The following is a 13,059-nucleotide window of genomic DNA, read 5'->3' on the forward strand; positions in this document are numbered from 1 at the left end:
CCTAGGTGGGATTGTATGTCTTTCCAACCAACGGACATCATTGAAACCAACTGAGGATCTAATTATTTTACAAGTTATAAATGGCTATTTGAAGAAAATTACATGAACTGATGAAAAAGTGAAAAGGTAATGCATTTCTGACTAAATTTCGACAATGTCACTAATAATAATGGATCGATTTATGTTCAAGACAGCATTACAGAATATGCTAGAGGAAATGGGTTAGCAGCAAACATTACCAATAAGGGAACATGGCCATTATTTGTATATATATAATACAGCAAAGCTCATTTTAGGTAAGCATATATAATACTATTTACTAAAGAGATAGGAATAAGTGGTCCATGTTTCCACCCCAACCCCTCTACTTGTTAGAGGAGTTGGGTGGGAAATGAGGATATGCATGCAAAAAGGAGATGACTGGAATTGATCACTTCAAATGAAAGGAGCTGCAAGATAAGCAAAATATTGAACCACTGTTCTAAATAAAGATACCATGAACACTTTCATTAACAAAATAAACATTAGATAGTAAATAATTTGCAAAGACATAAATATATGCTATTTATTAAAATAAATATATATACATTATATTTTCTTTTGCTTTTTTCTTGATTTATTTTTAATTTCTGATTCTTTATGAAGACAATGTACATTTTTTGCAAATGATGTTTGCTTAACTTCATGATTAAGAGATGCTTCATTAGTCCCCTCAGGAATAACAGAGGCAAGTGCTTTTTTTTCTTGCTCTGCAACCCTAAGCAGTTTTCCATTCATTGTAAAACCATGTCTTGCTGCCCTGTAAAATACTCTTATTATGACAACAATCAAAAAAAAAAAAAAAAAGTATATATAAGTTGTAACAAATTGAATATAGTAATACTAGTCAACACATTAAGACTACTTAAAAACTTGATGCTTTTTAACACATATATTCAAATTCCACTTCAGCAGAAATGAACATAAGCACCATCATAAAAGAAGTGGAATAGGCAGAATTAAGAAAAGTAACTTGTGTCACCAAAACAAAGACCATAAACAGTAAGATTTCTGTAATTAATAACTAAGATATTCAAGCAACAGTAATCAAGGAAAGGAAGCAAAAGACATATCAGTCACTTCCTAAATACAGAAAGAAACTTCTTTCATAGCAGATAATTTCAAGAGGGTGATGGAAGGAAATTTCAAAATGAAAAGAAATTGGACTGAGTGTTCATGATAAGATTTATGCAAGTATACTTGAGAAACAGTTGAATTGTGGAAGGGAAGCTTAGTGAGGAATAGGCTGGATTCAGGCCAAATAGAGACTATCAGGATCAGATTTTCACTTTACAACAATTAGTTGAGAAATTGTGAGAATATAACAAAGATCTGTATTTAAGTTTTGTAGACATGCAAATGGCATAGACAAGGTGCCAAGAGGATATTATATCAAGCAATAGTCTTCCTTATTTAGTGTTTGGCTAAAAAGAATACCATACACACAAAAAAAGGACGTACAAGACAATAAAATGTATAAAAGAATACAATAGTGTGAAGTGACACTAGTCATATATACATATAAAAATATACATACAAATAAGCATAAAATTAAAACTGAATGTCTAAATTCAACAGCCAATCAACAACGTCTGTAGAAACTGTTATAAAGTCAGTTACAGGTTCCATGTAGGCTCTGTGAGGACAGTCAAATGTGATATGTTGTATAGTTTGGTTATCCTCACCAGTCACAATATGAGTTTGCTTCCCCCCCAAACTCATATTGTGACTGTGTTATTTGTAAACTCTACACCTACCATGGCTGATGCGAACCCTATTTAGGGAGGTTAATATTTTTCAAGGCAGATCAAACCCTGGATGAGGGCTATTTGGGTTATAAACAGTCTGCCAGATTACTGGGGTTTGGGCAGTCCATTCCATGTGCCATGCTGTTGTTGCATCCTAGTCCTCAGTGACAAGTCATGTCATTATAATAGGGAGGTGTCTCGACTTAAAGTCTCTGTGATGTAAAGCTGTAAATATCAGAGTGTATAGGAAGCAGTGGATTCTGGCAAATTTTGTTATATTCGCGAATCAGGTTGTCTTGGCATCATAGTTGTGGAGGTTGTATGTGGCTTAGAACTGGTAGCCAATATGATGGAGTAGTCTTTATGGTTCCAGAAATGATATACATTGTCTGATTCAGGACGGTATCAATTAATTTAATGTGTGCACTGTTTTCAGCCAGACAGCTGAGCAGTATTCAGCAGTTGAGAAAAAGAGGGCCAGAGCTGATGTCCTTAATGTGGGAGCACAAGTCCCCCCAGCTTATTTCAGCAGGTTTATGCAGTATATTATTTCTAGTTCTGAGTTTGGCAGTAATAATGGATAGATGTCTATTAAAGGAACAGGTTCTGTCTAGGGTTATGCCCAGATACTTTGGATTAAAATTGTGTAGTAGTATGTTCCCATTTAGTGGCACTCTTAAGATGTCATGTGCATTGCTATTGTTCAAATGGAAGCAGCATGTTTCAGTCTTGGAATAAGATATCACTTCTCACCTACCATGGTGAGTACTATGTACTATGTGCTCTATAGTACAGAAGTTCTGGTGTTGGGATATGATGCATAGATCATCAGCATATGTGAATTTTCTAGATGTTGTCCTTGGAAGATCAGAAATATGCAAACTCAAGTACATTCCTCAGCAAGTTAAACAACACAACCATATACTTCATGACATAAGTAGAGAAACAAAACTCCTTACCATTTCTGAATAAACCTGTAACTCACCTTCCATTGCAATGTCTATTGTTTAGCATGTACTGCAAACTTACACATACTGGCCAATACATTCACAAAATTCCCTATCACCATACAACACAAACTGTGGATCAAAATGGTAGCTGTAAAAATTTGCTCCATTCAAAAGAATCTCAAAGTAGAATTAAATTTTATGAAATCAACCAATTTTTTTAAAATTAATATAACAAGAAAATTGCAACAAAAATAAACATCAGAGTAACAATGATTACCTCAAGGCTATATCTACAGAAGAGGTTTATCCACACAAGTAAGTAGAAATTAGCAAATATAATACCAAAATTACGTTTAAACTCCTATAAGATTATAACACCTGTTTAGATGTTACAGGGAACCCACCCACCCATCTTGTGCATGTCATATACCAAATTACATGTATATGCAACCTATCATACATAAATGAAACTAGATGAACAGTGAAAACTGGACAAGAGGAACACAAATGCCCTGTCCACTTAATCCATCATGTTCTTTGTGATCATGCACTGGAGATTTTCCATAGGAATGACTGGAAAAATGTCCAACTTTTGAATTCAACTGGAACATAACTTGAAAGAATATTGTGAGACTTCTATTAAACAACCAAATCTAAACATAATTGAAACTGTGGAAGTATTTCCAATCATGTGGCTTACATCAAAAATATTTTAAAACAAGATTTTAAAAATCTTGAAAATTTGGTCAACATATCTCATCCCTCTCCACCACAACAGCAGCTCACTCCCTCAGACAGCACATAGTACCAAGTTATAGTAATAAAAATTACAGGTTAATCTCCTATCTGTACAACTGTAGTTGAGAAGACCACATCATTAGCTTTCAACGTAGAAGACTGATAAAAGGAGAACTAATTCTTTCCAACCTCTGTTAATATTGAAAAGAATCCTATCCCATGCAAATGAGACCTTGGGAAAATTATAAATGAACATGATTTAAAACATACCTAGTAAAACAAGACTTGGCTTTCTTAAGGATTACAATAACAGAAGTGAAAAATTATTATTATTATTATTATTATTATTCAGGCCTCCAAGGAGTCAAAAGACTCTCAAGGGAGGTCCTTTTTAAGACATAAAGTCTGTCAAGACTCATCGAGGGGAGGTCCCCCCCTGAGAAACACAAAGTCTATCATACCACTCTTTAAACTCACTGACCGTTCTCGCTCCCACCACTCCATCCGGCAATGCATTCCACGGCTCAACCACCCTCCACACAAAGAAACCACTCCTTACCGTCTTGCTCACAGTTTCCTTTCGTAACTTCCAGGGATGGCCTCTTGTCATCACTCCTTCCCGCTGATCAACCAAGCGAAAGAACTCCCTAGTGTCAACCCTGTAACCACCTCTCAACAGTTTAAAAGTCTCAATCATATCACCTCTCCTTCTTCTATCCACCAAACTCTCCAGTCCACATTCTCTCAGCCGATTCTCATAACTATCCTTGTACAGTCCTGAAACCATCTTTGTCATCCGTCTTTGTATCCTTTCCACAGTTAATTTATCCCCTTCAAATCCTGGGGACCAAATCTGAGAACAATAGTCCAAGTGTGGTCTGATCAGAGACTTATACAACGGAATGATAACCCTCTTATCTCTGCAGGTCAGTGTCCTTCTCATAATAGCAGCAATCCTCTGTGTTACCTTCACCACCTTTGCAATATGTCCCCTAAACTTCAGGTTTCTATCAATCATCAACCCCAGATCTCTTGTCTCCCCTACTTCCTCCAGTATAACTCCTCCCATAGAGTATACAGCATCCCATCGATGTTTCCCAAACCTCAAGACCTTACATTTTGCTGCATTAAACTGACATCCCCATTCATTTGCCCATCTATCTAGCTTATTTAAATCCTCTTGCAGGGCTACCACATCTGCACTATTACTAATAATCCTTCCCAGCTTCGCATCATACGCAAACAACTGAATATCCCCCTGCAATCCACTGGCTATGTCATTGATATAAAGGTTAAACAATATAGGTCCTAGTACTGAGCCCTGTGGGACCCCATTTGTAACCCTCTGCCTCCTGGAAACTGCTCCACCATACACAACTCTCTGATACCTATCAGACAGCCAATCCTGAATCCAGTTGACCAATCTGACATCCAGACCCATGTGCTGCAACTTAAATATCAGCTTATCATGTGGCACCCTGTCAAATGCCTTCGCCAAGTCTAAGAAAATTGCAGTATATGCCTTTCCCTCATTTAATGTTCTTGTAACTTTATTATAAAAGGCTAGCATATTGCTAAAACAAGAGCGTCCTTTCACAAATCCATGTTGATTCTCAGAGATAACATTACCCTCATCTGCCCAATGCTGTATACGGTCCCTCACTACTTTCTACAAGATCTTAACTACTGATGACACACACAGACTGGCCTATAATTAGACACTTCCAGTCTGTTACCACCCTTATGCAATGGCACTATTTACCTTCCTTCCATTCCCTGGGCACCTTTGCCAAAGCCAGACTTTCATCGAAAAGCCAGGTTAAAGGCACTGTCAGTTCCCTAGCACATTCTATCAAAACTAGTGGTGAAATACCATCCAGTCCCACAGCTTTACTGACATCCAGAGTACTCAGTATCTGAAACACACTCTCCTCCTGTACCTCCAGACCTCGAACCAGTCCTATCCCTCTAGCATTAAAACTGACTCCTCTAGGATGAAATACTCCAATAAAGTGTTCATTGAACAATTCCACTATGTCCTCTGCATCAGTCACTCTATTCCCATTTTTATCCCACAATATCATTCTTCCACAGTCATTTCTCCTCCTACTGGCCACATAGCTAAAAAATTTCCTAGGATTTTCTTTGGATCTTAGGGCCAATCTCCTCTTCTTCACTCGTGGTATACAACTTACCATTGCTGATAACAAATATTTTTTCACAATTTCCCACGCACTGGTGATATCCTGGCCTTCCAATTCCTCCCTCCATGAAACTTCCCGAAATTGACGTCTAAGACTATTATAATCACCTGCCTTATAATTCCACATAAGTTCCGTCTCTTTGATACTCCTGCATGTCTATTCATTTTCCAAGTCAACACCATATGGTCACTCTCTCCAACTGGTGGGAGAGATGTCAACTCAGTTATTATCAACTCTTCTGATGCTATAACCAAATCCAAAACTTTTGAACCTCTTGTTCCCTCTGTTACATGTTGCCTAAGACATTTGTCCCTCAAGAATTCTAGAAATTCCATTCCCCTATTGCTACATGCATCTTCCTCTCTCCAATTTATACTACTGAAGTTAAAATCTCCCATAACAATCATTCTTCTTGCACTTGCCAAACTTAGCTGTCTAAACATCTCCTGGTCCCCATCTTCTGTGCTCCTAGGTCTGTAGCAACACCCCACTAAATATCCTGTCTTGGCTACCTCTACCTCACACCATACGCTCCTAAAATCATTTGTCTCACTTCCTTCCAAATTCTCCACTCTTAGAGGACATAGGTCATCACTTATCATAAGCAGCATCCCACCACCATGCTTTCCCCTCCTATCCTGATGAAAAATGCTATACCCAGCGACTTCAATTCCTGTTGTTATATCCCCTTCTGTCAACCACGTCTCAGTGATCGCAATAATTTTTGGCCGGGCTGATGCTATCTGCGCCACCAATTCCTCTCCCTTATTCCGGATACTCCTGGCATTAGTATAAAGCATATAAATGCCATTGTTTCTATACCCAGCATTATCCCTTCTAGACTCCACTGGGATCAGTGTTACCTGACATTGTCTCCCTTCTCCCAAGTATCCATTCCCACAAGAGGCCACCCCTGCTATCATCCTCCCTGGGACACACTGACTCGTTCAGAACAGCAATCTCTCCAGATGCCTACGTCCTTCCTCATTCAAATGTAAACAGTCTCTCGCATACAACTCCTCTCTTTCCTCAAATGCACTCCAAGCATCCACATATACCAGTCCTCTCGTCACACATTCTCGCTATTATGCCATTCAATATCACCGCTCTTCTGCTCAGCTCATCATTATCATACCTAGGCAACACGCACACTATTTTTCCTCTCTCTGTCTTCTTCCGTACAGTCTCAAGCAAAAATCTCATATCTCTAGCTGCCCGACTTACATTACCACTCAAGTCATTCGTTCCTACCATCACAATCATCTCATCCACCCTTTCACCTCTCTTAATTGCCATAGCCACCCTTTCTATTGTTCCTCCTGGCAAACACTCCTCACGCATCCTATCCTGAACACCACGGATCATTGAGTCGCCATACATTATACCTCTTGTCATTCCCTCGCTCCTATTGTTTCCATTCTCTCCTCTTCTTTCATTACCATACCTCTCTCTTCTACTGTTTCCATTCTCTCCTCTTCTAGCACTCCCATACATCTCTCTCATTCCCTCTCTCCTACTGTTTCCATTTTCTCCACTTCTAGAACTTCCATATCCCTCTCTCATTCTGTCTCTCCTACTACTGTTTCCATCCGCTCGTCTTCTAGCATTCCCATACCTCTCTCTCATTCCATCTCTCCTACCGTTTCCATTCTCTCCTCTTCTAGCACTTCCATATCTCTCTCTCATTCCGTCTCTCCAACTGTTTCCATCCTCTCGTCTGCTAGCATTCCCATACCTCTCTCTCATTCCCTCTCTTCTACTGTTTCCATTCTCTCCTCTTCTAGCACCCCCATACCTCTCACTCATACTCTTTAAATTCTCTCTCTCTCCTACTCTGATTCGCCTTGCATTTATCTCTTCCATTCTCCTAATCTTATCTTTCATACTTCTGCTCTCATTCACAAGACATTCCACCTCCTCTTTCAACTCATCTATCTCCCTCTGCAGGTCAGTCACTCTTAATCTAAATTCACTCTCCCAAACAAAACCATCTACTAAACTTCCACAGTCACTCACACCTTCCACACTATCAACTATTATGTTCTCATTCTCTCCTATCATACTACTTGTCTTCCTACATTCATTCCCCGTTCCTGGAGCAACAAAGTCGGATATCGATATATCTAATGTACTTATTTCCTCCAACTGCCTGCATTTTGCGCACATACGCTCTCCACTCTCTTTAACAAGCCACATATGTAATTCCCGAGACGCATACATGCCGCAAGTACTGCATGCCACAAAGTCCCTTATGATATTGCTAATAATTGAGTTCTTAAATGGCGGAGGACTTGGCGTTACGCCACTTGCGACTGCTGCTGAATCCACCATCATTCCTTACTGCCGAGTAGCGTAATCTTTAATAATTATTCAATTAATAAATAAGAGGGAAAAAAAAGTACAAACATCAGAACATTTAAGTACTAAATATAATTAAATAAAATGAAATATAACTAAATACAGTAACTTAGCTTCGTTTTGTCTTCCACCGTTACGCGTTCGATTCCGACGGTACCAAAATATATTATATCGCGACAGCAACTAACTTCCAAAAAACAACCACTGAAGTACACTCGTATTCAGAGAAACAATTTAGCACTCAAAAACGTAGAAAAACGGGGAAAAAAGCGGACTATTCACCGATTAAAAATCACTTTCTTCTGCACAGCTCAAATTCACTCAAATTATGTTGCAGTTCTGAATAAGACTGATGTAATTATAATTTTTATCTTTGTTTTCACTGCAGAAGTCAGGATAGACAGACAGGTCACATGATTTTCAGGAATGCAGCTGACCGTAGCAATAAAGTGCATTTTTTGTTGCAAAGTGTCTAAATATTAATATTCCTAATATTGATATGCAAAACATAATTTCAGTTAAAGTTACTTAACTCAAAAACAGTTTGAGTTTATGGATCAAAAATAATTTGATCCATAAATCTATTATATCATAAGTATTATAAATGCTATACACTTATAATACTATTCTAAGTGCTGTACACCACTTAATTACACTGAAAGATTGCATTTATATGTGTTAAGAAGAAAGTGGAGGAATGGAAGCGGTCAATGTGTGGAGCAATGTCCATAAAAAAAAGCTATAAAAAAGACAATGAAGAAACAGAATATGTGAAACTGTCTTCATCTGGACAGCATCAAGCATATAAAAGTTTTTAGTGAGCAATTCAAATGCAAGAATAATATTCTAGAGTTGAGTGAATTTGGGATTTATAAAGTGTCAGGAGATGTGCAAGTGAAAAGTATGTTTTGAATGAAAGAGGACATCAAGTTTTTTGGGTGCTGAAGATATGATGATGTGATGTGATGAGTGCTAAGTTAGGCTAGATGTGTAAGTCAACAAAAGATGAGAGAAACAAAATGCTTAACTTTACACTTTTCCACATTAAACTGACATGCATTACCTTTCCCAAACTGTCAGTCCTTGATTAACTATTATCCTAACTATTTTTGTATTATCAGCAAACTGAATATTTCCCTTGAAATTATTTCCTATAATTTCAGAATACTGTGGTACTTTGCCTGCTCTCTACTGGATTCTGCTTCTCCATATACTACTTTGCATAGCTCTTACTTAATGAAAAATTCTTAATGAATACTCAATTCATTATAAGTATTCATCAAGTTATTAATAATAAAATAATATACAGCAAAAAATATTATTAGAAAGTCAAAAATGGATTTAGAAAAGGACACTTGGCAATGGATGCAGCTTTCTGTTTAGAACTACTTATAGAGAAAAGAGAATTTAATTTAGAAACTCATCTTTTATTTACAGATCATGAAAAAGAGTTTGACAAAGCAAAAAAGATATATTACAAAGAATAAATATCCCTAATATTTTATACATGCATACTGAATATGTACAAAGATAATGAAATAAAAATTAAAATAAATGAAAAAATATCTGAAAAACAATCTATAAACCAAGGAGTAATACAGGGATGCTGTCTCTTTTTAATATTTATATTAATGAAATATTAATACAGTGGAACACCTTAAATAACCCAGGTATAGAAATTTCTCGGAATAACAAAATAAATATGCTACTGTTTGCAGATGATCAGGTATTAATAATATCAAATAAGGAAAACAATTTACAAAGATCAATATATAATTTAAGCATTAGAGTAGAACAGTTTGGAATGAAAATATCTGTAGATAATACTAAAACAATGGCATTTTGTGGACAAACTCTGGCTAGAAGTAAAATAGTTATTAATAATAAAATAACAGAAGAGAGAAATACTTCAATTATGTTGGATGTGAAATATTAAATGAAGGAGAAAAAGACAAAATTAAAATCTTCAAAAGTTATACAGATTATAATCCTGATAAATAGAACACTCAATTCAAATATTGTACAAAAAAGACCCTTGCTTGAAAATTATACAATACTTTACCTACATCATTATATGGAAGAAAAATATGGGCAATAAACAAACAAGATGAACAAACAAAAACAAGTGAAATGAGATTCATGAGAAGAACTTCAAAATACACATTAGACAAAAAAAATTTAATTAAAAAAAAAGAAAGAAATAAAGGAATGAAGATATTTTAAAGGAACTAAAAATAAAATCAATAGAAGAAAAACTAAACGATTACAAAAAAACTGGATGGAACATGTAAACCAAATGGCCAATACCCATTATCCTAAGCAATTAATAAAATATAAACCAAATGGAAAGAGAAGGCCAGATAGACCTAAAAAGAGGATATTAGATAATGAGACTTGAACAGACCAATATGGTATATTATCCATAATTTGCATTATGATGATGCATAGTTCATTCCCACACAGCACGTACTAACAAATTCTGTTAATTTTTTTTTATGCCTATAAACGGTAATAAGATAGTTATTTACATGAAAAACACAATGACCTTTAAGGGAATTTCAGGGAGCTAACATCCTTAACATAATTGTTTAACAAGAACTTTGCAAAAGGGTTGAAACGAGTGGAAGGAAAGATTTGGAAAGAAGTGGAAGGAAAGAAGGAAAGTGGAAGGTAACAAATCACAGACTAGTCTGTGTATCTCAAGTGATAGTTAAGGTATTTGAGAGGTTGGTGAGAGATGGGATCTAGGACTGGATTGACAAGAGCATAATTCTCTACAAGAATTATGCCTTACATATTACAAGGGTCAGCATTTGTTACTTACCCAAGTAATAAGGATTTGTTATGTTACATATTATAGTAAAGAGTGAGGGCGAATATATAGTAGTAATAAAACAATTTGGTATTTAAATTGGAGATGACGATTGAACAGAAAACTAGCAGTCTGTTTGTTAACAAACTTTTATGTGAGTGCACAGTACCCTATGAGAAGAAAGGCACTAGTGATGTGCAATAAAATCTGCATATTCAGCTGTTGGGAATATATTGAAAAATATGAGACCTAAGAGTGATAGTTGACAAGGACCCCTGAAATTTATTTAATTATGTGCATCCCGCTAATGAAAGGTATAGTATGTACCTTCAAATTCTAGAAACCTACAACCTATGTAGTATTGTGGATGAGTTAAGAGCTAGATAATATAGAAACTGTGGAAATCTTTTCAGTCACTTCAGACTTCCAATAAGTTGGATGATTAATAAGTTTCATTAGGTGATGAAAAGCATCTACTATCATAATACACAGATTATGGGACTGATGAGGAGGAAATAACATGTAAAAATCAAAAGGTTCTAGTTTTACTATAAAAGATGTTGATCAGGTCACATTTGGGACATACAACGGTATGCTGAAAAATTGTGATAATCACAATGAAGGAACTGAGAGAGAACAATATAACTTGTGCATTATTCTACATATTCTCCACAAAGTGTTATACACTTGTTATAATGCTGCTGCATCATTTGCAATCCTATGAGGAAAAAAATGTCTTTCCCTTATTGCACAAACTAATCTTCAGATGCAGATACGACTTCATTATCTGTGGTAAATTTTGTTTCTTTCAAGTGTTTCTTTAAATTTGGGAATAGAAAATAGTCAGATGGGGCCATGTCTAGCAAATAGGGTGGGTGAGGCAGACACTGAAAGCCCAAGTTGTGTATCGTCTGTTGGATTTCATGAGCAGCGTGAGCAGGTGCCCTACGAAAGTGACATGCTTCTGCTCAGTTTCATGCGAGTTTTTTCTTCAGTACCTCCTTCAATTCCTTCAAGAGCTATTGAATAAACTGCTGCTGTAAAAGTTTCACCTTTTTTGAGGTACTTGGTAAGGATTACACCATCAATGGCTGGTGCAAATTACACCAAACAGAGACCAAACAATAGTCACTGGGTCATAGTGATGAAACCATGTTTCATCAACAGTCACAATATGAACCAAAAAATTTGCACCTGATTTCTCAAAATGACCCAAAATCCCTTGAGATGACCAGCACGTTTTCTCTTTAGGTCAAATATTTGGGGACCCACTTCACTGATAGTCTTTACATGTCCTGTTGGTGGATAATGACATCCCAACTCATTCACTGGTTGGGATGTCAGCAACTGTTGGATATGCTGAGGCACAATCCCTGGAAGTCTCACACAAAGTTCGGTAAATCTCAGTTGTGGACTTTTCTTGTAGCAAGAAAAAGGACAAATTATTACAATTTGATGAAACATGGGGGTTAAAGGGTTGTGAGATATGCTCTTTTATGTGGTTATATCAGTTTTGTTCTAGGTGTTTATCATCTTTTCAGCCCCCCCCCCCCTCCCCCCCCCTACCACCTTTGTAGAACTTTTTTTTTTTTTTTTTGCTTGGAAAGTGGCAGGTTTGTGGAATGCATTGACAATGAAAGCGAACACAGTAAATAAATGAGTTTAAGACAGTTTCATAAGCACTGTGTTTAACAGCAAGTATCTATCTCCTATGAAGCCTTTTTAATATATGGAGGTCTGAAGATGACAATACAATCAATTCTGAATATAACAAACTTGCTGAAGCACAGGAATAATTTTTTTATGGTGGATACTTTGCTATTCTGAATTTATTTTAGCATAACAGCACTACACCTATATAGCTCTGATCAAGACTTTTCAATAGTTTGATATGTAAATGAGTGTGTGTTATACTAGTGTTTGCTATAGTATTGTTGACAGTAATAATTATAATAAATAATACAGTACATTATTCCAAAAGTATTACTGTCTGAAGATGACAATGCAATCAAATCTGACTATAACAAACTTGCTGAAGCATAGGAATAATTTTTTATAGTAGATACTTTACTATTCTGAAATTCTTTTAGCATAACAGCATTATGCCTATATAGCTCTGATCAAGACTTTTCAGTAGTTTGATATGTAAGTGAGTGTGTGTTATACTAGTGTTTGCTATAGTGACTGTTGACAGTAATAATTATAATAAA

At 36.3% G+C, this 13,059-nt stretch overlaps 1 protein-coding gene across 1 annotated transcript in view; it reads right to left on the reverse strand.

Annotated features, from left to right (window-relative positions):
* Positions 1 to 551: 551 nt before the first annotated feature.
* The window catches only part of LOC150101318 (G patch domain-containing protein 4), a 90,608-nt gene continuing 78,100 nt past the window's right edge, over positions 552 to 13,059 (reverse strand). The window contains exon 7 of the mRNA XM_090400887.1: positions 552 to 799. Within this exon, the coding sequence (XP_090257013.1) occupies positions 589 to 799 (211 nt within the window). The 3' untranslated portion in view covers positions 552 to 588. The remainder of the gene's footprint in view (positions 800 to 13,059) is intronic.

Source organism: Typopeltis vanoorti, chromosome 11 (assembly GCF_054136105.1).
Source record: "Typopeltis vanoorti isolate ZY-2024b chromosome 11, IOZ_Tvanoo_1.0, whole genome shotgun sequence".
Taxonomy (NCBI): domain Eukaryota; kingdom Metazoa; phylum Arthropoda; class Arachnida; order Uropygi; family Thelyphonidae; genus Typopeltis; species Typopeltis vanoorti.